General features: G+C 37.9%; 2 protein-coding genes across 3 annotated transcripts in view; one reads left to right on the top strand and one right to left on the bottom strand.

Annotated features, from left to right (window-relative positions):
* Positions 1-22,434, top strand: part of LOC136832064 (catenin alpha-like) — a 41,508-nt gene extending 19,074 nt beyond the window's left edge. Inside the window, 19 exon segments of the mRNA XM_067092619.1 lie at positions 1,955-2,125; positions 2,650-2,698; positions 2,701-2,838; positions 7,157-7,323; positions 7,737-7,755; positions 7,758-7,945; positions 8,513-8,689; positions 9,115-9,318; positions 10,709-10,824; positions 11,378-11,462; positions 11,592-11,762; positions 12,682-12,793; positions 15,261-15,461; positions 15,945-16,169; positions 16,836-16,957; positions 19,361-19,491; positions 20,438-20,678; positions 21,138-21,257; positions 21,673-22,434. Coding sequence (XP_066948720.1) covers positions 2,000-2,125; positions 2,650-2,698; positions 2,701-2,838; positions 7,157-7,323; positions 7,737-7,755; positions 7,758-7,945; positions 8,513-8,689; positions 9,115-9,318; positions 10,709-10,824; positions 11,378-11,462; positions 11,592-11,762; positions 12,682-12,793; positions 15,261-15,461; positions 15,945-16,169; positions 16,836-16,957; positions 19,361-19,491; positions 20,438-20,678; positions 21,138-21,257; positions 21,673-21,837 — 2,757 coding nt within the window. The 5' untranslated portion in view covers positions 1,955-1,999 and the 3' untranslated portion in view covers positions 21,838-22,434.
* A 137-nt stretch (positions 22,435-22,571) lies between these two features.
* The window catches only part of LOC136832063 (uncharacterized), a 28,864-nt gene continuing 26,107 nt past the window's right edge, over positions 22,572-25,328 (bottom strand). For both annotated transcript variants that reach the window (XM_067092617.1, XM_067092618.1), the window contains exon 8: positions 22,572-24,826. In XM_067092617.1, coding sequence (XP_066948718.1) covers positions 24,268-24,826 — 559 coding nt within the window. In that variant the 3' untranslated portion in view covers positions 22,572-24,267. The remainder of the gene's footprint in view (positions 24,827-25,328) is intronic.

Here is a 25,328-nt window from a genome sequence, read left to right as displayed (position 1 = left end):
TATATATATATATATATATATATATATATATATATATATATATATATATATATATATATATATATATATATATATATATATATATATATATATATATATATATATATATATATGTGTGTGTGTGTGTGTGTGTGTGTGTATATACTGCTACAAATGTCAAGGGGATACTTACTTGCTTCTGGGTGGCAACAGATGAATGCAGGGAGTTCCTTATATTTATTACATATCTAACTCAATATTAGGACAATTCATAGACAAACAAGGGCCTTCTTCATGTGAGGGAAAATTACGTAAACTCAAGGGTTCTTTAACTAATTATATTTACATAACAAACATATCAGAAGAATGACAAATTACTGGGCAGGTAATAATAAAGGCCTGATAAACAAATGAATCCTATACAGAATAAATATTCTACGCTGATGATGTCTTCATAACAGGAAACATTGCAGTGGGGGTAGAAGGGGAACTGCACATGGATAGAGCCAAGGGATTCCACAGTCGAGGCCTATCTGCAATATATGCATGACAGTTACTTGCAATAATAATAAGATGCTCAAAGGGACTGAGGGATTGCACGGATGGTGCCAAATAACTCAGTTCACTACTAAATGCATAATTATGTTAACACTGAATGCTCCAACACAAATTACTGAAGTTGGTCGCACAATGGAAAATAAATAAAAAATCAGGCAGAGAAATAACATGAATCGTGACTGACTAAGAAACCTTATTCCAGTACATTACCTTCGTTAAGATGACGGTGTCATCGTTCAATAGAGCGCAGGTGATGGGGAGGGAATTAAAATGCCACTACAAAGGTATACTGGTCCGAACCTCGGGGTTGAACACGTGGAAAGTTCAAGTGTCAGGCAAGGTTAAGGACATCTGTCCTCAGTGGTGTTTGGAGCGCTTCTCTCTCTCAATTTCTGCTGCTTCGTCTATAAATAGCCTTTGAAGATTATGCCGTGGCATCTGGCTAGGTGGCACAAAGGTCAATCTTTGTCACATTTTCTATATAGGCTGCATGGCATCAGTTAACCCTCGTGGAGGGTTTTAGGATAGGGCTGGGCACCAACTATCTCTTTTTTTGGCCCCTCCCATGCCCGTCGTCTGGCGCCGTCAAGGAAGGCATCTTCAAAGGTCATCTGGAACAAGGCCTTAGGCAGTCATTTTGAACAGAGAGAGGGGTTAGGCTTAACCATTTTGTGAATGAAGGAGAGTTTATGAAGGGGCAAGTGGAAACCCACAGTTCTAGTAATTAAAGAAATTGAAATTAATTTTATTTCTTTCTCAGCTACGTCATGGATGTAAAAACGGATGCAGGTGGCTTGGAGAGAGGCTCCATTCTTTGAAAATATATATATTAATAAACCGTCTTGCAGATGAAACCCTGTATATCATTACCATCCTACCATATATATATTATATATATAGTATATACATAATTTTAGTTACATTTTAGTGATTAATTTCAGGTACTTCATATAATACAAAGATAATACGGTTTATGAAAAAACATCTCCCACTCATGTAGTATTTTAATTGCATATCGAAATTTGATTTTTTTCGTAGCTATTTCTTCCATATTGTTGTAAAGTATATCATTAGTCAAGTGACCATCTTTCAGTAATTTGTCAGCCCTTCATGGATGTAAATCTCAACGATCCCAATCAGTTTAAGTGTAGGTTATGAATCTTTATTACCGAATATCCAGGTCTAATAGCATCATAATCTCATTCACTTATAACAGTCAGTCAGTAGTTTCTTGAATGTTTTAAACTGGTTGTAATCATTACTTGCAACTTGCATGACTCGCATGACTAGCACAGTTTGCAATCACAGTAACCGCAAGGCTCGCAATCGTCATTTCTAACTGCAGCATTATTACTGACACGAGAGGAGAAATGGTTCTGGCTTTCGTGCATAGTACTAATCCCTCCTTATCCCACAGTACTGAACTGCTAGCTTCACCAGGAAGGGCGAATTACTGGCCAAAATGAATGAGGAGAAATCACCCACTGTGGAATCGCAGTGTGAGACTCTACTGCTTCGATGGGACCTCAAGAACATCGAAATCAGAACTAGGAGTGTAGAAAAAACTCTAGAGCCACTTGTGATGCAGGTATGTCTATGAGGGCAACTGTTAGTTGCCACCTGGTATTCTTGACGTGTAAGCCAAAATTAATTTACTGGGAGTATGGACTGGTAGAACCAAGCAAATACACAAGTGCCATAGTGCACCTTGTCTGGTGCATTACTAAAGTGTGTCTGCAGAGCCCTTCCGACCCTGGCTGTGCCCACATTTTAGCCTTTTACTTGACATCCATTCCCTTTTCTTTCCGTAAGTCTTGCTGCTCGACCTCTAACTATTACTCTTCAGAGAAATTGTTGGGTTTTCTCTCATTTCTATCTTAGATCCTTGTATTCCATCTCCTTTGCTTTCTGGGTCGTTTTATTTTGTTGTCCATCTCATTCCATCTCTGTCTTTTCACTCCTCTAAGCACTAACTGGCCGACAGTGCCCCAGTGCTTGGCTCGACAGCCTATATTTTATGAATAAAAAAATATTGGATTATATTGTTTAGTATTAGGTAAAAGTGATCGTGATGACTACAGGCCATGGGCATGATGTTCATTCTCTTGTCAGGTAACAACCCTAGTCAACTCGAGTGGGTCCTCAAAGAAGAAAAAGGGCAAAGTAAACGAGCCCATGTACTGGTGGCCGCTGTTGAGGCTGCAACATCGCATTTCATCGAACAAGGAAAGATCATTGCTAAGGAGAATCCTGACGTCAGCAAAGAAATGCTCGACGTTGTGGAGGAAGTCAGGAAGGCAGGTTAGTGATGATACAAATGCAACTGGATATATATGATGTTAAGTAGGCCTACTTACAATTGTAGTCTTGCTTGTTCAACTCAGACACCAAAGACAAAGGTATTTACTACTATAGCAAAATCTGCCTAGCTTTGCAGCTGATCCCCGCCCACTGATTATGTCGCGACCATTCCTTGAAGCTGATTGGTTAGCAATGGTTTCGCAAAGTTAGTTAATCTGTGGTTCTTTTCATCTTCAATTATTTTGCAATGATTGTTTTACCGAACTAAAATACGTTCTGCTGATTATCAAAAGGAAAGGTTATGTTATTCCCTGAAATAGAATCATAGTACACATTCTCCATAAAAAAGGTTAAAAAAAGGAAAACATGAATGAAGTCAGGAGTGTTCCGCGATGCTGCAGTGTTGTGTTTCAAGTAAATGAGGTTCATCTGAATACGGAGGTGAGTCAGTGACACAGGGAATGTCTGCGTTCGAATCGGTGCACTCGAATCACTGGACAATGATAATTACCGTCTCATATTTTCAAGCGTGTTCACCATTCTAAATTTAAACACAAAGACTTTATCAGAGCTATGCAGACTGGTATTTCATATTGATTTCAGGAAACTGTACTGCATTTTAATAGTCATAAAATCGATTTCATCGCAATCGTTTACACATTCGGAGGGATGACAAGCAATGGCTGCACTCTACAAAACCAGAATTTGCCTATGTTTAAATTAAAGTTACAGTATAATAGGCTATATGAGTCATATTGGATATAATTTGCTGAGACTTTTCTTAAGGACATTATCTCCTTTCGAAATAACAGGATCATAAAAAATGACGTAGACCTATAATGTCCTATGTCTTTTTGTCGGTTTACGTAGCTTATGACGTTTGGATTATAGGCCTGTCCCTATCTTATTTTCAGCCGTTTTATTGTGGTTCATTTTGTGGTTATTCTTGTATTTGTTGCTGCTGATATAGTGCTTGTAGTGTCTTCGAAAGCTTTTCATGTGGTAACCTAACATTGCAGAATAAACATAGACCTATTCATAAAATACTGGTGTAAAAAATTATCTGCCTACTCTTGTTAATTGAAATTTAGTCATTTGTTTTCATTAAAAGTAATCGAGATCTTTGTGAATATAGTCTGAGCTAGAATATTCTCCTAACAACAGAGAGAGAGAGAGAGAGAGAGAGAGAGAGAGAGAGAGAGAGAGAGAGAGAGAGAGAGAGAGAGAGAGAGAGAAAATTTCCTGACACTGATGTATCCTTTTGTCCAACAGGATATCTATCAAGAATACAAAAGCAATTTAGTATTCTAGGCAAGACTGGTTTGGATCATCAATTCATAATTTTGAGCTATCATTTATTAGGGCTTATTAGGCCAATAACTTTAATCCCTTCCTTATAATTTTCATTGACAGGGAAAGGCTAGACGTCAGCCTTATATTTTGAGGCAATGACAGTCAATATAATTTGTTATCCCTTTTGCAACTATACATAAAGTTCAATGTAGAGCGGTATGATAGTTATGTGCATATGAGACAGTCCTATGATTGATCTGTGTGCCATAGTAATTGTCCCCACAAGTTTTACTTTTATTCTCTGTGGAATAAGTGGCTTTAAAATTACTATGGCCATCCATGCACAGATCAATCATATGCACTGTCTCATACGTTTACATTCCACTTTATGTATATACATTATATTATAACTATAGTTGAAAAATATATTAATTAAAAGCTATATTTCTAAAATGCGGGTAGAAACTGTTGAATAAGAAATTGACGGTCATTGCATTTCATGAAAATAAGAAATTATGGTAGGAAGGGCCATGTCATTTGCCTCAAAATATAAGGAAATAATAAATGATAGCTGAAAAATTGTCAAAATATGATGAAATTGAAACCAGTCTACGAGTAGTCATTGACTCATTTGAATTTAAATTCTTTGTAATGCCCTGTCATTGCCTCAAAATATAAGAAATTGAGGTGTATTTATATGCCCTGTCATTACCTCAAAATATAAGAAATTGACGTGTAGGCCTGTGTCCCGTCATTGCCTCAAAATATGAGAAATCAAAGTGTTGGCCTATGCCCTGTCATTGCCTCAAAATATGAGAAATTGACGTGTAGACCTATGTCCTGTCATTTCCTCAAAACATAAGAAATTGACGTGTAGGTCTACGTCCTGTCATTGCCTCAAAATATAAGAACTTGAGGTGTAGTTCTATGCCCTGTCATTGCCTCAAAATATAAGAAATTAACATTGGGCCTACGTCCTGTCATTGCCTCAAAACAAGAAATTAACGTGTTGGCCTACGTCCTGTCATTGCCTCAAAATATAAGAAATTGACGTGTAGGTCTATGGCCTGTCATTGCCTCAAAATATAAGAAACTGACGTGTAGGCCTACGTCCTATCATAGCCTCAAAATATAAGAAATTGACGTGTAGGTCTATGACCTGCCAATGCCTCAATATATAAGGAATTGACGTGTAGGCCTATGCCCTGTCATTGCCTCAAAATAAAAGAAACTGGCGTGTAGGCCTATGTCCTGTCATTGAATCAAAATATAAGAAATTGACATATAGGCACACGTCCTGAATTGCCTCAAAATATAAGAAATTGACGTGTAGGCCTATGTCCTGTCATTGCCTCAAAATATTCAACATTGACGTGTAGCCCTATGCACCGTCATTGCCTCAGTATAAAGGAAATTTACGTGTATGCCTATGCTCCGTCATTGCCTCAAAATATAAGAAATTGACTTGCATGCTTATGCCCCGTCATTGCCTCAAATTATAAGAAATTGACGTGTATGCCTATGCCCTGTCATTGCCCCAAACTATAAGAAACTGACGTGTAGGCCTACGTCCTGTCATTGCCTGAAAGTATAAGAAATTGATGTGTAGGACTATGCCCTGTTATTGACTAAAAAATATAAGAAATTGACGTGTAGGCCTACGTTCTGTCATTGCCTCAAAATTTAGGAAATTGATGTGTAGGCCTACGTCCTCAATTGCCTCAAAATATAAGAAATTGATGTGTAGGTCTATGCCGTCATTGCCCCAAAATATAAGAAATTGACGTGTAGGTCTATGCCCTGTCATTGACTCAAAATGTAAGAAATTGACGTGTAGGCCTATGCCCTGTCATTGACTCAAAATATAAGAAATTGACATTGACGTCCTGAATTGCCTCAAAGTATAAGAAATTGATGTCAGGTTATGCCTGTCATTGCCTCAAAATATAAAAAAAATCTATGGCCTGTCTTGACTCAAAACATAAGAAATTGGCGTGTAGGCCTATGCCCTGTCATTGCCTCAAAATATAAGAAATTGACATGCAGGCCTATTCCCCGCCATTGTCATTGCCTCAAAATATAAGAAATTGACGTGTAGGCATACGTCCTGTCATTGCCTGAAAATATAAGAAATTGACGTGCAGGTCTATGTCCTGTCATTGCCTCAAAATATAAAAAAAAGAATTTCAAAATATAAGAAATTGATGTGTTGGCCTATTCCCTGTCAATCAAAATATTAACATTTGACATGCAGGGACGTTCTGTTAGCCTCAAAATATAAGAAATTGAATGTCCTGTCATTTTCAAAATATAAGAAATTGGCTGTAGGATCACTTATATTAACATTTGACATGCAATTATGAAGAAAAAACCAAGATGAACTGGCTGCATAAGTCTATGCTTCATTTCATTTTTAGGCCGTGCATGATAAAAAACAGATTCACAGACAAAATGATCCAAACCTTCATAATGATATATAACTTAATATATCTTTTATCGGAGATATCAATTGCATACTTCACAACTCCGGGAACCAAATCTGTGGTGTCATGATTCATGCATGAAACTCAAAATGACCGAACGGAGTCAATTCCGTACTGGTAATCGTTTGGACTGTTAACTAGTGTGACGTCATTCCCCCTTCAAGAGCTACCAATAACTGGCGTGCAGTGGACGGGGTTAGGCGCAAAGCAGGTGAATTTTGCTATAGGGCCTTCATTCCGCAAGTCTCTTTCTTTTAATGCTGTATTATTGTAAAATAATTTCATGCGTGGAAAAGCCAGGTCCAAAGAGAGGTGTCAGTTTTAGACAACTAATTTGCTTGTCATGATAATTAACTGATAAAAAACTTGTATTTCTTAAATTCCAAATTCTTGCCAGGACCAAAGAATGGTGTCAATTCTAGACAAGTACTTTGCTCTGGAAATAACTGGCATGGGAAGGATCTAGTCTGTTGGTGTTAGTCTCAGTTTAAAGAATAACCAAATAAATGAACAGGTAAATAATTAAAGTGTTTTGTTTCAAGGGGAGGACATGTCCAGTAGCGCCAAGGAATTCGCCGAGGATCCTTGCACGAGCAGCAAGCGGAAAACGATGGTTCAGGCTGCCAGGAAACTTCTGGCCGCAGTCACGCGACTGCTCATCTTGGCCGATATGGTGGATGTGCACCGCTTGCTGAAGAGACTGAAAGGGGTAAGAAGGCAGCGAAGATAAAACATATTGGTTGTTTAGTTTCATGATCTATCGTGCTATTTATTCTCTCTCTCTTTATTTCTCTCTCTCTCTCTCTCTCTCTCTCTCTCACTTATTCACCATATCCTAAATATTTCCTTAACGCCTAAGAAGCGGTAAGCCTAATCTCTCTCTCTCTCTCTCTCTCTCTCTCTCTCTCTCTCTCTCTCTCTCTCCAATAAATTAGCCTCTCACGAGGCCAAATCAAATATCTCCCTCTCACTCTTTCTCTTATTCGCCATATCATAAATATTTCCTTAACGCCCACGAAACGGTAGACCTCTCTCTCTCTCTCTCTCTCTCTCTCTCTCTCTCTCTCTTCTGTTCTGTTCGGTAAGAAACCGTAGGCCTAATGTCTTGGAAAACCTTTACAGGTCGAGAACGATTTGGAAAACGTGAAAATGCTTCGAGTAACAGCGAGCTCTTGGAAAAATTCCGCATCTTCAGCCAGAACACAGAGGACCTCATCAACCAAGCGGCGAAACGCCAGCAGGAGCTCAAGGACCCGAGGCTACAGGATGACCTGGCAGCAGCAAGGGCCATTCTCAAGAGGAACTCCGCTCTCCTCCTCACCGCTTCGAAGGTGAAATGTCTTCTGCAGTTTTCAGTTGTGTCATTAACGTTCTCATTGTTATTATTATTATTATTATTATTATTATTATTATTATTATTATTATTATTATTACAAGCCAAGCTACAACCCTAGTTGGAGAAGCACAGTGCTACGAGCTCAATCAAGAGCCACAACAGGGAAAGTGAGCAGCCAGTAAAATAAAATAAAATAAATGGACTTTGAGAAGTCAGTAATAAACTACAAAAGAGAAATAACACAGAAAATCAGAATGCTAAATAGCAAAGTAAAATGAATAAGAAAAACAACAAATAAGCTATGAAGTGAAACTCATGTCATTTTGCATAACAAAAAAGGCAATTGCACCAAGTTCGAATTTCTATATTTCTCCATCTGGGGAATCGCCTACAAGATAGGAAGGCCCAACAAGTAAGATTATCTTTTTTATCCAAGAAAGATCTTTTTCATTAAAGTAAGATCGTCATCTGTTCCATTCAGACACGATCATTTTTTCATCAAAGTAAGATCATCTTTTTTATTGAAATACGATAACCTTGGTCGTCCTTTCCATTTTTCTAGGCCTATGTACGGCACCCGGAGTTGGCAGCAGCCAAAGCCAACCGAGATTACGTCCTTCGACAAGTCTGCGAGGCCGTGAACACGATCCACGATGTAGCCCAGGGGAAGGCCTCTGGCCTCAGCCACCTACCGCAGGATAAAGCTGGAGAACTGTCAGTGGCGCTTGATGTGTTTGACGTAGGTCTAGAGCTATTTGTTGACTGGCTATAGGGCACTGCTTTGTTTATTAAAAAATTATGAATAAATTTAGGAGTCTCTGCTTTGGTTTGGATTACAACAGCTATCTATAGCTGCAGATGTGGATAGGTTATGCTCCTTTCTTTACTGAAGCATTATGGTTATCTTACTGGATTTACTGCTTTGTTACCTAACGATATCAAGTATCAACTTACAGATGAATAATGGGTGTTCTAGATGTCTAAAATCAAGACAAGGATTTCTTGTTCTGCTGAGAACTAAGGTTTCCAAATTCAGCTCCATTTCACCGGTTAGGCTCAAACGATCTTGCCTTCCATATAATGTAGCACATTCCAGATACCAAAGAGACTCTCTTTTGCATTCTATGAGGATATTTTAGCATATTTCAGACACTTCCTTTCCAGAACTCCGTTGACATAGACCCTCTGGAATACAACGAAGTGACGTCTAGGCCGACTCTTGAGGAACAACTGGAAGCCATCATCAGCGGGGCTGCCCTGATGGCCGACTCCTACTCCACGAGAGACGATCGTAAGCAGAGGATCGTTCAGGAATGCAATGCCGTTAGGGAAGCCCTTCAGGACCTTCTCACGGAATACATGGACAGTGTAGGCGTCTTCTTCTTCTTCCCAGCTTAATCATTAGTCTAGGTCGCTTATTTTAATGAACTTGCTCCAGCGGGTATATATGCATGTTTACGAGTGTAAAATGCCATTGTGCTTTTGTATTTATACATGTAGAAAATCTATGTGCATGCATGTATACACGGTAGTGAAACTACGTATGCATATAGAGAATGTGGGTGAGAGTATGCACAGTATGTAAGTAGAAAATGTAATTGCATGTATACATATAAGAAGGAAATGTGGGTGTTTTTATGCATGCAAATGTTGAATGTAGACGAAAATATGCATATGTGCAGAGAATATGCATTTGTACAGGCATAAGTTTGTGGATGAATGTGTACCAATATGTAATGTACGGAGAGGTACATAAGTGTAGAGCTTAAGTGTGTATGTAGACGATGTAGTACATCAGATGTTGAAACGCACATGTATAAAAAAAAAGGATGCGTTTGTGAAAACCAGTAGAACTTGTGCAGGTGTAATTATTGTATATTGCATGCTGCATATGTACATTCATTTAAATAAGAGATTGCATGTGTACAAGCGTGTAGAAAATGTGGACGGATATATAAATGTGCACAGAAAATATGAGTGTGTGTGTGTGCACAAGAATAGCAAATATAGTTGTATGTATGCACATACATGCAAACTGGTAGAACGTGACCATACCCGTAGAATGTGTGTATATATATGTGTGCGTGTATATGTGTGGTTCACGTATGAGACATGAATGGTGAGTGTATATGTATGGAAAAATTTAAGTGTATTCATTCATGTGCACCAAAAGTGCAAAATTTCTCCCAAACTTCAACAGATAATTTAGATCTTAGACAAAGGCATCACTATCGGTTTCCTTTCTCCATATTTCTTTTCTGATTAATGCTCTTCTTTATTATTATTATTATTATTATTATTATTATTATTATTATTATTATTATTATTATTATTACACTCTACTGACCATTTACGAACCCGGATTCTTTATTTTCACCAAAAGTAAAGGAGTAAAAGTAAAACTCGGAACATGTATTATGTGAAACATTCGCTTTCTGAAAGTTCCGTGGAAAATTGTTTATTATTTTGGAGGGAAATCTGTTGTTTTCTTGGTCCATGCGTACACATTATTATTATTACTATTATTATTATTATTATTATTATTATTATTATTATTATTATTATTATTAGCACAGGCATGCCATTGAAACAGACGGTAGTGTGAAAGATGGTCGAGCCTCAAGCTTGCGATGAAAAAGAATAGGCTATATAAAAGATTTGCAAACTAACAGAAAATATCAATTGCTGACAGTTGTCCAAGTAGTTTGACTGCACACATCAATACTGACACTTCAGGCTTAACGAATACTTGATACAGGCTGGCAAAAAGGAGCCTTCTGCCTCCCTCGACCAGGCGCTGGGACATGTTCACGGGAAAACGCAGGACCTCCGCAGACAGCTGCGCAAGGCAGTTGTGGATCACGTTTCAGACAGGTATGTAACGGAGGCGTTCTGTAGCCTATTTTTAGTAACTTAATAATCGTCTTACATCTTAGTTTTCACGGTCTAACGTCGATGTTCATCTATTCCAGATATGAATAAAAATTTAGAAACAATATGCAAGTTGTAACTGATCTGCATATATGATTTTTCTGCGATGTTACGTGCTATAAATACTGACGATGATGCATAACTGTTTTGCATTAGCAGTAACTGCACTAAATCAAAGTAGATCTGTGGACTCAGATGACATACGCAGTATTTGTCCCAGTTGTAAATATACAAGTATCGAACTTGTCATCTACTTGAAACTGGAGACTAAGCTTCTTGGTAATGGCATGCGTAAATATGGTTAGCTTTATAATACTAACATGTCAATATAATATCTATTACTAAATAAATGAATATAAAAAAAAAGTGTTCAAGTACATTTTCTACAGGATTAGGGTAGGAAGCGAGGAACACCAGTGACATATAATGATTAAGTTTCAATTACCTTCACGGTAAAACATCAAGACAATATTCTATTGCTTCTTTGTGTTTATAGCTTCGTTGCCACAGATATTCCCCTTCTGGCTCTAGTGGATGCCGCGCGAAGCGGCGACCAAGAAAAAGTAGTGGAGTGCTCCAAGGTAGGTTAGAGCGATCTCCTCTTCAAAGTGGAAAAAATAAAGTTCGCGGTTCGAATATCGAATTTAGCCTCATCTAGACCTACTGCAATACGCACCACGATGCTAATGAAGTCTCTCTCTCTCCGTCAGGTTTTCGCTGATTACGCCCGCAACATCGTGGAGGTGTCGAACCTCGCTTGCTCGATGTCGAGCGACGAAGAAGGGACGAAGATGGTCCGATACGCGTCGTCCCAGATCGAGCAACTGTACCCCCAGGTCATCAATGCAGCCGAGATGCTCGTCCTCAGGCACAAGTCTATGGTAGGCCTAACCGAGACAGTTTGTTGTTAATGTCGTTTCTTTTCTGGGGGAAGGAGGAGGGGATTAAAGGCCGTATGCCACATGGAGAAAGCGCGAAATAGAGGGGAGCAGAAGAATAGTAAGGTAGGGTCAGTTAGCAGCTATCTGCCTAAGGAAAGTGGTAGTCAGAGGGGAGTGAATGTCAGTGATAAATTAAAAGAAGAAAAGAAGAAGGAATTTAGAACCAAGTTGTTCGCAATCAAAGACCTTCTAAGGCTTGTTGTGGAGGGATGACTAAAATATAAAGCCGATCATGGAAGCAAGTTACGAAGACCCACCGCTTTCGGGTGAACAATAATTTTGTTTAGTTATCATAGTTTTCTCAGATTTGAAATGGAATTAATTACATTTTACTTTCATTAGAGTTTATGCTCATTGCCAGCAATAAATAGTAATGATTACCTTCATAGCAACGTATGCTTAACTTAAACACTAAGTAATAATAGGTTTTGTCAAACAAGTATGCACGCTAATTACAAATAATGAATAATAACAATATTTTACCTCAGTAGGAATGTAATACTATGCTCCTTGCATTTTAGTACATTTTCATCCATTTATTAATCTATTAATTTTTATTTTTTTTTTAATAAGCGAGATCTCTTCATTCTGCATTTCCCTTTACCTCCTTTTCTTCCTAAGGAACACCACGATATTCTTTGGAAACTTGGATTTCAAGTCCATGGCCCCTGTGGGCTTGTTCTATATGAACAGGGTTCATCTTCTGAATAATAACAATAATAATATTATGTTCACCACCAATAAGAATACAGAAATGCGTGCTTATGATTAAAGAATGTTGACCGATAAACACGGTCTGGCTCCTTTTGATTTCAATAACAATAATAACTGACTGAAACCGTCTCGACTCTGCCGCCAGGTGGCGCAAGAGAACATGGACTCTTTCAGAGAAGCCTGGGAGAACCAACTGCGAATCCTGATCGAATCCGTCGATGACATCACGACGGTCGACGACTTTCTGGCTGTCTCTGGTAGGTCATTCGATGTCTGTTTTATTATTATTATTATTATTATTATTATTATTATTATTATTATGTGAAATAGACTTTCTAACCCCGTTACTTTGCCCTTGAGATTCACATCTGAAGCGAAAGAAATTGTCGGTCTAGAGATGGTCTTCGTTCCCTAAACATTTCGTGTATTTGATGCTACTTCTGAGTTGCAATTTCTCTCTATTTACTTTCATCCTCTGTAAAAGCTTAAGTGAAAGGCAACTCAGTAAATATATCTAGTCTAGGCATATAGGAAACAGAGAAAAGGGGATTAAAACTTTTAATCTGAATTAACTTGATGTTATACAGTAGTAGGGATCGCAAGAAGAAAAAGTCAACGGCAGTGTCCATATGACTTCACTTCCTCGACAGGTTATCGGTATCGCCTTGGTTAGAGAGTTCCATTTCTAGACAATCATACAGACTAATACACACACAAACAAAGCCACTCCAACATCTTCTAAAAACATAACAGACACCTCACACGTCTCGACTGTCGACCTAACCGCGCAACGTCTCCTCGCTGCTGGGAGAAACGGCGCTGGTGACTGGTACAACACATGTACACTCGGCAAGAGAAGTGAGGATACAGTTTTCATTAGATTTCGTTCATCGAATTTTAATTTTTTTCTTACAGAAAACACATAATCTCGGTAAATTTACTCTAGAATATGAAAATACAATGCAAATTATATCATATATATTAAATCTGCAAAACAAAAACGTTCAGATACTTAAAACCACCATGGATGTCCGAAGTAATCAGAATTTCTCAGATGACTTCGTTCATAGAGATCTAAAAGATAGTGTATGGATATCTTGGTGTAGTACTGTTTATCAGAACGGCAATATTTACTCGTTTTCCGTTATGAACAGGCTTATTATTGCATCATCATACGAGGTAATGATAATTTCTTTAATTTTTACACATGTTTATATTTCACGGTGTTAAAGGTCAGCTGGAATTAATGGCGGCAAATGTTGTGACAGCTAGGGTAGGTTGACCAAATCTATTTAAATCCGCAAGAGCGTTCTCTATGATGTGCGGAGTAGCGCGATAACTTTGGCGGGAAAACACAAGTAACTGGATGTTTCTTGACGTTGTCATAGTCTCTCTCTCTCTCTCTCTCTCTCTCTCTCTCTCTCTCTCTCTCTCTCTCTCTCTCTCTCTCTCTCCATTGCTAAAACATACTATACAAATATAGTATAGCTCAGTCTCTAAAAGAAAAAAAAATAATGAAATGAGTAGCTCTACTGATAGGCCTAGGCTTACAAAACAGCAACTCTCTCTCTCTCTCTCTCTCTCTCTCTCTCTCTCTCTCTCTCTCTCTCTCTCTCTCTCTCTCCATTGCTAAAACATACTATACAAATATAGTATAGCTCAATCTCTAAAAGAAAAAAATAATGAAATGAGTAGCTCTACTGATAGGCCTAGGCTTACACAACAGCAACTCTCTCTCTCTCTCTCTCTCTCTCTCTCTCTCTCTCTCTCATTGCTAAAACATACTTTACAAATATAGTATCGCTCAATCTCTAAAAGAAAAAAAATAATGAAATGAGTAGCTCTACAGTACTTATAGGCCTAGGCTTACACAACAGCACACTCTCTCTCTCTCTCTCTCTCTCTCTCTCTCTCTCTCTCTCTCTCATCATAACAATGCATTCGTTCCTTTTTGTTGGACATTGCTCAAATTTAACTCTTGATTTCATTATGGGAGATCGCGTTTCCGATTATGCAAGCATTCCGTTCAATGTGGTGTCATAAATTCATTTGAGTAAGGTTCCTTGGTAAGTTATGTCGAAAAATTTTTATTTTGCTCAGAACTGTCGCTGCAAATTACAACTTGAACGAATACTGTAAAACTTACTACTGCATTTAAGTATCAATGATTTTAGAATCGTAGAATATGATTGAAAGTTATAGGAGGTCAAGCAAAAAACAAACACAATAAGACGGAAGCTCCTCCCCTTTCTAAAGTTGCCAGATGTCGCATTATTGAGCAGAATATGTCCGAAGATTTAAAAAAACTGTATCCTCACTTTCCTTGCCGAGTGTACATACACTACCGGGGTCTAAGCGATGACAGGCAGGGCAGCCAATCGAGACTACAAGGTCTACACCAAAGCCAAATCAAGGTCCTTCAAAAAGAAGGCATTGTGCTTACCCATACAAATGGGAAAAAAGCACGTTAAAAGAAGAAGAAGATAGGGGTCTCGCGAATTTGCTAGTTAATAAGAACATGACCTAAGGGGTAACGTAACGTTTAAAAAGTTCGGCAGCTTAAAAGAATGCTTCATCAAGTAGTAGTATGCTCCAACACCGAATGAGTCATTAACAGATAAACAACTTGGAGGTTTACCCGCATGTGTCTAACCTAACCCTTCTCCTTGGTTTCCACTTAGGTTACCTTTCATCAGAACACTTTCATCCTGACCTTCTTTGCAGAGAACCACATCCTCGAAGACGTCAAGGTCTGCGTCCAGGCCATCAGCGAAGGAGACCTGGATACGTTCGAGCGGGTGGCTGGCGCCATTCGAGGTCGATCGAGGCGCGTGTGTGACGTCGTCAGCGCCGAAATGGACGACTACGAACCCTGCCTTTACACCGAGCAGGTCTTGAAGGCGGTTGAGATGCTGAGAGATAAAGGTGAGATAAGGGAGTGTATTCGTTGTTGCTTACTTCAGTAGTAATAGTAATGAACAGATGCAAATTTACATTCATAAATATGGTGGACATAGTAGCCTACATGTTTTCTAAATAATTCTAGATATATTTTCCCCGATTTTGCTCTTGTTTTTTGCTTAGTTTACAAGCTCATTGCAGATCTGTAGATGCCATGAAAGCTTGAACTCCAAGTACTGCGCCGTTTGGTCAAATTACCCATTACGCAATCTGTCGTTGTGGAGGCTATAGGCCTATCACTGTAAACCTACATTAAGAAAATCTACTCTGTTGGTTGGGCAGAGTTTTGAGGTCCATATCAGGGAACATGTACCCATGTCCACTTATTACTATAACTTACGACTCGTAATATAAGGGGGAGGGTCCGTTATGGCAGAAGCCATCTAAATCTAAACCAACTACTGGCCCTAACAGTAGTAAAAATTCACAAAAATTAATTCTTTCCAGCCATTCCAAACTTCGGGAACTGCGTCGACATCGTCTCGACGACCATGAGGGAGGACCCGTCGAAGGACATCGACGAAAACGACTTCATCGACGCCTCGCATCTCGTGTACGACGGGGTGAGGGAGATTCGCCTGGCGGTCGTCATGAACAGGGGAGACGACGAACTTGACCCGGAGGAGTTCGTTACCAACCCTCTTCCGGAGAGAATCAACATCAGGAGTAGCAGTGAGGAGGGATTTTTCTCACTGTTATTTTTTTTCATTTTTTGAAACTTTCGTCTATATTTCGTTATTTTACTCATTCCTGTGGCCTTCGTTGTTCATTTGCTTTGATCGTCCTTGTCGGCTTTTCATTCTGTTATGTAAGTGTTGTTGTTATTGTTCCGTGTTCTTGTTTCTCTTGGCGTCTCTCTTATCATGTTTCTCATATTCATTCGTGTGCTTTTCATTTCGTTTCGTCAGTTTGTCTGTCATGTTTTATTTTCAGTTTTCTTGAGAAGTTTCCCTTCAGCTTCATCAGTGTTATATTAATTGTTCTTTTGTTTTATCATCGCGTCTTTTTAATCCAGTTTCGTCAGTGTAATATTTATTAATTTTCTTCGAGGCATATTTTCATTTAATGTCAGCAATTTAATAGTCACGCATCTATTTTTGTTTTAAGGTTATTTTTATTCAGATTCATCATCATGACAGAAATTCTTTTACATAAAGTTTCACTTTTTTCGCAAACACGATGTTTTCTTTTGCCCGCGTGCAACATCCACACTTCACTTCCGTAAAAGAGTGCTGGCTCAACTCCAGTCCACACGTTCCAGCCTTGGCTTCCCCAGATACTCCTTATCTTCTCCAGATCTTTCGAAGACGTCCTAAAGATCCCTAATTCCTTTCGCAGTGCTGTTGTCAACAGATGATATCCCCGCCATCGACGAATACCCAGAGGTGACGGGTATCACCACGGCGCGGGACGCCATGAAGAATCTTAGTGACACGGACAAGGATAAGATCGCCGTGGAGGTGAGGGAGCTGTTTGTTTGATGTTTGTGTGTTTGCAAGCTTTTTATTCTTGAAGATGTTTGTTATGATAAACATATACTGTGCTTGGCACTTGGAATATGAGAGCAGAGAAGGGGTGGGAGGGATATATATATATATATATATATATATATATATATATATATATATATATATATATATATATATATATATATATATATATATATATATATAAGACAAAATCCACGAAGGAAAAGAAACACTGGAGTGCTGAGGCCTTTCAACTGTCGTCCTTTACTTGTCTGCTTAGTAAAGAACGACAGTCGAGAGACCTCGCAGCGCTCCAGTGTTTCTCTTCCTTCGTGGATTTTGTCTTATTTATATATTCATCACGTTCCATATTTTCGTGATTCAGATATACATATATATGTATGTATATATATATATATATATATATATATATATATATATATATATATATATATATATACAGTATATATGTATGTATATATATTTGATTTTAAATTACGAAAAGGTAAAAACGTGATGATTATACAAACAAAGTTACAGTTACAAAGGAAAGTGAAACAACTGGGATGCTAAGTACTTTTGTCTGTGCCCATGTATTGGTAATAAGACGAAAGTACTTGGCATCTCGACTGTTTCACTTTCCTTTGTGGCTTTGTTCAAATATATATATATATACTTTGTATATATATATATAATATATATATATATATATATATTATACATACATATATACAATATATATATATATATATATATATATATATATATATATATATATATATATATATATATATAAAATAATGTATATATATATATATATATATATATATATATATATATATATATATATATATATATATATATATATATATATATATGTATATATATTTTCACAAAGTGATCAAGCACCTGGTTATTACACAAATAATAATACCAAAAGTTACCTCACATCGACCAGATACTTGAAACCTCATAACAAAGAGTGTGACTGAGTCAATTGAGAAAATCAATGTAACTTTATCAAGTTATGGATGAGGCAACAATTAATAAGTTATATCGAAACTAGTTGAATATGGGTTATCATCAACCAGCACTGTAACTGTCTCTCTGGTTCTATTTTACCTAGATAAGTCTCAGGTGAACAAACAGATACATCACTTAACTTGTGCAGATTCATTAATGTCTGTAATTACTGGTGATCAAAATGAAACACTATGTTTTAAAAACTTTAAACAAACAGGTTTATTTCTAAGTTCAACACTTGCACAAAACAATATTCCTGATCACCTTCTACAAAATTAACACACTCCTGGGGTGAGTTTAACAGAGCTTTTACAACCAGAAACCTTTCAAATTATTTCCCTTATATGTAATGGGATTATCGAGAGAGAGAGAGAGAGAGAGAGAGAGAGAGAGAGATGCTTCTCTGAGGGATCTTTCTGGCAGACTGGCTCGTCTTTAGAACAGTACTGCTTTTTTAACTCACCAACAGGCCCTTTCAGAATACTCAAGAATACACATAGGATATTCATAGAATACCTAATTCCTTATTCTACAGAATACACATATATGAATACACACACGTTGAGTTTCGAGCGCCTTATCTCTTATCTACATGATGAACATTTCCTGTTCAGGGATAAGCAGAAAAAGATTTTTTGAACCAAATTCTTTGGTGTCTTACGCAGCTGAGCAAACAATGGAAAGCGCTTTTAGATCCAAAGCAACTCCACTTATCTACTGTTCCTCGTTCCCTCTTTCTCAGATTATGAACAGAATAGGCATAGACACAGCTAATAACGATATGTTAAGCATACAGCACAAACATATAATATAGAACTCGCCAATTGGGTGACAGCTCATCACGATAACATAAGAGATTTCTTTTTCCCCAGTGTGAGTTACAAGACACCTGTGCAAATATGGAAGCGATAAACTCTTTATCCTCTCTCTCGGCAAACAGGATGTGGTGACCTGATAAGAATTTCACAATATATCTTCAAACATTGAACAAAGGGAAAAAATATTCCATAGTATTGTAAGTTTACATGATATATAACTTATCTGCAAGAAAAAGACATTTTAAAATCACGTCTTCACAATAAATGACGAATCTGTAAGCAAAACATCAAAACTTTCACTGAGACATATAAAATGGTTATACATTTTATAACACCTTAATATATATATATATATATATATATATATATATATATATATATATATATATATATATATATATATATATATATATATATATATATATATATATATATATATATATATATATATCTCATAATCTTACTTTTCTGCAAACCTAGTCAGCAAAAGCATAATCCTGTACACACTTTTGCTTCCTCTGAAATCCTATTGATAACCTCCTTCAACACCCAGGTCGAGAACTTCCAGGAGGAGAAGAAGAAGTTCGACAAGGAAGTGGCCAAGTGGGACGACTCAGGGAACGACATCATCGCCTTAGCCAAACACATCTCCATCATCATGATACAGATGACGGACTTCACCAGGTACACAGAATACTTGATGTCTCGCATCTTGGGGATTCTCTCTCTCTCACTCTGCTCCTGTTTTCCCATGACTGTTTCCCCTTTCCCTTGACCTTGCCCTTGTCCTTTGGGGCTGGGGCCAAAGGGGCCATCAGGTTGCCTGTCCCTTTGGAATTTGCTCTTAAAAGAAGTAATTTATAAAAGCTTAGGTTGACTTTGGGAACGCGTAAGGACAAAGACTTCACTTAAGACCCGTAACGCTGTCGGTATTCCTGTAGGAGGTAGAGCCGGCTGCGCACTTCACATGGGGCACTATAGGCGTTACTGAAGGGTGTCTGCAGCGTCCCTTCGGCCCCTAGCTGCGTCCCTCTTTTAGCATTTTACTTTACCTCCATTCCCTAAGCTTCTTTCCTTCCTTCAGTCTGGCTGTTCAACATTAGTTTTTTTTTTTTTTTCTCCAGTTCCACCTTGAAATCCTTGTACTTCATGTCCTTTATTTTCTGAATCTCTTTAAATTTGTGTCCAACAACTCGAACTCCCTTTTTTTCACTGAATAGCCAAAAATTCCCAAGTGCTTCACTTGACAGCCTAAATTTCGTAAATAAAAATAACGCTACCAGTATTGGAATGGAATGGAATATAGAGTTCAGGCCAAAGACCAAGCGACGGACCTATGAGGTACTTCAGAGCTGAAAGGGAAATTGAAAGTAAAAGGTTTAAAAGGTGTAACAGGAGGAAAACCTCGCAGTTGCGCTATGAAAGAATTGTTAGGAGAGGGTGGAAAGTAAGATGGAAGAAAGACAATATGAACGGAGGTACAGTAAAGGGAATGAAAGTTGTTGCAGCTAGGGACTCTGCAAAGAACCTTAAGTAAAGCCTACAGTGCACCGCGTGAGGTCACAAAAATGGCGACACAACCTCCCTACGAGGGCAACGAGTATAATGACCCACCCTTCTTCCTCCGTAGGGGAAAAGGCCCCTTGAAGACCACCATGGATGTGATCGAGGCGGCCAAGAAGATCTCGATGGCGGGGACGAAATTGGACAAGCTGGCCCGGGAGATCGCCGAGAAGTGTCCCGAGAGCTCGACCAAGAGGGACATGTTGGCCTACCTAGACCGTATTGCCCTCTACTGCCACCAGCTGAGTATTACCTCCAAGGTCAAGGCTGACGTCCAGAGCATCTCGGGGAACCTCATCGTGTCTGCTGTGAGTGTCTCATCTGATGACTGACGTCAGGGGTTGTTTACTTTTTACTCTATTTCTGTAGTTCATTATTTTGACTTTTTCTATTTTACTAATAAATCAAAATTTTAGAAGAAAATGAATGTGATTTCTCTCTCTATTATTATTATTATTATTATTATTATTATTATTATTATTATTATTATTATTATTATTATTATTATGTTGAAAAGACACTGATGTAAGTGTAAATATATATTGTTCATAAATATTTACACCTAACATCAAGTGTGGATTTTTTCACCATTTTAGTAACTCATGTGAATATGAGATTTTCATAAATAATAATAATAATAATAATAATAATAATAATAATAATAATAATAATAATAATAATAATAATGATGATGAGTTAACTTTTGTTTCTGGAAATTCCGTCATCCCCCGTTTATTCATTTATTTATTTACTCTTTTATTCTACAGCTGGATTCGGCAACGTCTCTCATCCAGGCTGCAAAGAATTTGATGAGCGCTGTTGTCTCGACGGTCAAGTGTTCTTACATTGCCTCCACGAAGTACAAACGTCATTTCCAGAATGAAGGGGTAAGCCTACTTCTTCTTCTTCTTGGAACTATGTCATGAGATACAGGAGTAGACATTTAGGTACTGACGAAACGGGACATTAATGGAAGTTTCTGTTTTTTCAGTAATTTTCATTAGCAAATGACTGACATGGGTAGAATTTTAAGTAATTGCTATTTGTGGGACAACTCTGTGGCCTTGATATTTGTGGGGCAACTCTGTGGTCTTGCTATTTGTAGGAACGTTGAGTCCCCTAGCTTCTTTGTGAACATTTAGATCCATTATCCTTAATCTTAGCAAGCAGCAAGGTAAAAAGACATTAGCAGAATAATATATTGAAGCACCACTGTACAGATTCTGTCAACTATCTCTCTTAGCATCAAGGACTGCATTTGTTTTTTCTCTCTCTCTATGTATATCTATCTCTTTCTCACAGGGTCTTGGCGTCGTGTGGAGGATGAAAGCCCCGGAAAAGAAGCCACTGGTGAGACCCGTCCACCCGGAAGTGGTCAAGGCCAAGGTCAGGAAGGGAAGCCAGAAGAGGCCCGCACCCCTTTCTTCGGTTCTGACGGATTTCGAACACATCGAGGAATTTGTGTGATGGATTTAGAGTTTCGTCTGATTCCTATAACCTGCCATTCCTCAGGAGGCGAGTGTAGCTTTCTCTGTGTTAATGTCCACTTTTTTCTTTAGTTTTATTTGTACATATCAATCATGTAAGTTAATCAAATGTAAAACCGTCAGCTCATTCGTTTGATAAATGTAAAAATTAGACTTTTAATAACCTGTCATAAATTTTCAATTACTGGTGTAGCGTTACTAAAATTTAAATTTTGTGGGATGGTAGTTCATTTAAGAATGCCTTTAATAAAATCTATCCATAGGTTTTTTGTAAACTTGGCTTATATCATTTCTACACTTGATTATATTCATGACTCTAGAATTCAAATGTACTAGTGTGTGTGCATGTGTGTGTATACAAAGCAAAAAATTGCTGATATATGCCTATTTTAAGTTGACTTTTCAATTATTCTTTTTCTTCCCATAAAATATTCATAAACTGTTTCAAACAAGGAGATAATTATCTAGAAAGCTGGGTGCCGTGGCACCCTGGGGTGTCGCAAGATGGTCATGAATTTTGTCTTGGCTGGGTCATCTCAAGGAACATTTGTGAAAAAAATAAAAGTTTGCAGAAGTCTCCACATAATTATTATCAGCGTGTCTACTCTAATTATGTTGATCTAATTCTTCTGATATGCTCTTTGTGTGTACAGTATATTTCTGCATGTACGGTTTGCAGATTTAGGTTTGAGGATTGATAATTTTATTCATTAAATAAGAAGTTAATTCATGCGATATGGTGGGACGGTGAAGAAGGAGTGCCACGGCAATGATTACATTAGTCAGGGCGCCGTCACTAAAAAAAGATTGAGAACCACTGCTTAAATGCCAATGATGAAAACTTCATTACTTAAGAATTACCAGTTTATTAAGATTCGAAAAATATAAATAATGGTAATTTGAGGGTTATGCAACTATTTACAGACTATTTACATCTTAAAGAAAATACTCCAGTAATTCGTTTTTGTGTTCTGGACAAAATCTGAGGATTAATCGCATCTCTCTGTCGTCGCATCTTTTCTAGTTCGTCCTAATGGATCACGTATTATACATCCATCTAGCTGGTTCTGGTACTACCACTGTCTTCCTTAAATTCTGATGGCTTCAGTATTTTCTGTCCAGTCTCCATGATTTAGTATTTTCCGTCCAGTCTCCTTTGTTGTAGTATTTTTTGTCCAGTTTCCCTCTTGTAGTATTTTTTGTACAGTCTCCTTGTAGTATTTTCTGTCCAGTCTATTTGATTTAGTGTTTTCTATACAGTATCCTGGTTGTAGTATTTTCTGTCCATTCTCCTTGTAATATTTTCTGTCCATTCTCCTTGTAATATTTTCTGTCCATTCTCCTTGTAATATTTTTTGCCCAGTCTTCTGGTTGTAGTATTTTTTGCCCAGTCTCTTTCTTAGAGTATTTTCTGTCGATTCTCCTTGATGTAGTACTTTATGTCCAGCCTATTTGTTTCAATATTTTCTGCCCAATTTTCTTCTTCTTATTGTAGTATTTTCTGTCCAGCCTCCTTGTTGTAGTATTTTCTGTCCAATCTCTTTGTTTTAGTACTGTCTGTCCAGTCTCCTTGTTGTAGTAATTTCTGTTCAGTCTCCTTGTTGTGGTACTTTCTGCCCAGTCTATTTGTTGCAGTATCGTCTGTCCAGTCTCCTTGATGTCGTATTTTCTGTTCAGACTCCTTGTCGTAGTATTATCTGTCCAGTCTATTTGTTGTAGTATTTCCTATCTAGTCTCCTAGTTGTAGTATTTTCTGTCTAGTCTGATTGTAATATTTTCTGTCCATCTAGTTCGATGTGACGTTGTCCGTCCAGGTAGCTGATTTTGGTATTTTCTGTCCACAGCATTATCTGTGGATCCAGTTGGGTCAGATATCATCTGTCTATAAAATATATCCAGTGTTCTCCAATTACCTGTCCATTCTATTGGATCTGGTAATTAACAACTGTTTTGTTTATAAAAAGATCCGTATATACATTTGACAGAGAGCATCCTATCTTATTTAAGAGACTCACAATAAATACCAGACATTGACATCATTGTAGAATTTCTACCAAAGTTTTCATTTGGAAAGAAGTGAAAATTCCTACGTGGAATTTTACCCTTCGCTTCAAACGCTAGACATAATCGCCTGCCAAAACATAAAATTCTCTCTCTCTCTCTCTCTCTCTCTCTCTCTCTCTCTCTCTCTCTCTCTCTCTCGACATCGGTTTCAAAACAACACCGTATTTTTTGACTGACCCTGCGCCGACGACCATAATCCTTCCGACGCCAGGTTACCGATGCAAATCACACTTGGCTGATCTGTGGTTTCAAGTTATTTATAGTATTAAAATAACGTGAGAGGATTTGATGTCACATAAAAATAAATAAGATTAATTTCAGGGTAAACTGGGCTTGAACTGTTATCTCAAACGAAATGGTAGATGCCCGACGTTTCATTACGGTAGCTCGGAAACGTTTCCTTCTTGTTGTTTTCCTCCTCCTCCTCCTCCTCCTCCTCCTCTTCTTCTTCTTCTTCTTCTTCTTCTTCTTCTTCTTCTTCTTCTTCTTCTTCTTCTTCTTCTTTTAGGTTTAAGTCTAAAAGCGGTCTCTGCGTATCTCTGAGAAGCATTGGCGCCAGCGTAATCTGGTCGCCGAAGGAGTCAGTCTCATCATTTGGCGATATATCATCCAAACCATCTTCTGCTTCTTCTTCTTCATCTGCTTCTTCTCGGACATCCATCGACTGCAAGGCGTCCGCCAGCGCCCTCCCAGAAACATCATATGACGGAGGAGGGCCTTCCCCCTTCCGGATATCCGCCATATCTCCCCTGATCTTCTCCAGGAACCCGTCGATGACCGCGGTGTCGTTGCAATCTGGGAAGAGAGACTCGCAGTTGAGGCCCTGCTGGCCTGCTACCTCGGCGCGGAGCTCCTCCAGAAGGCGAGGCATGCTCGAGTTCCCGGAAAGCCAGCTCGCCCCCAAACTGAAGGTGGGGGGAGGGGAGAGAGAGAGGATACGTTAGCGACTGTTTTCGCGGGAAAAAATTATAGAATCTCAAAGGTAAATTCTGGCTAGGAAAAAAATTAAATTTAAAAATAAAATTTTTATGTTGTTGCCTTAATTATTAATTTTCTAAAAAGCAAATCACGTCCAGACTGAATGAAAAATGAGGCAATGAAATTATTTGAATTTCTTGGGAAAAATTCAAGTCTTCTAAAAAGCTAGGTTTTACAACAAGTCAAATTAGACCATTCATGAAATATTAATCTCTTCAAAACCAACTCTGACTCAGACTAAAGTAATGGAAATGAATATTTATATAAGCACTTCTTCTTCGTTTTAACGTGCTTTTATTTCCATTTTTATATGGGGTAAGCACTATAAGGGGAAAATGTAAGCCATAATTAGAATAACTTTAACATTGTTAAAGAATCATGTGTAAGTAGCTACTCCGTAATTATAACGCGGTGGTTTTCAGAAAAATA

Source organism: Macrobrachium rosenbergii, chromosome 49, assembly GCF_040412425.1.
Source record: "Macrobrachium rosenbergii isolate ZJJX-2024 chromosome 49, ASM4041242v1, whole genome shotgun sequence".
Classification (NCBI taxonomy): Eukaryota; Metazoa; Arthropoda; class Malacostraca; order Decapoda; family Palaemonidae; genus Macrobrachium; species Macrobrachium rosenbergii.
The sequence above is the reverse complement of the archived record's forward strand: the minus strand, read 5'-3'. Positions and strand labels throughout refer to the sequence as shown.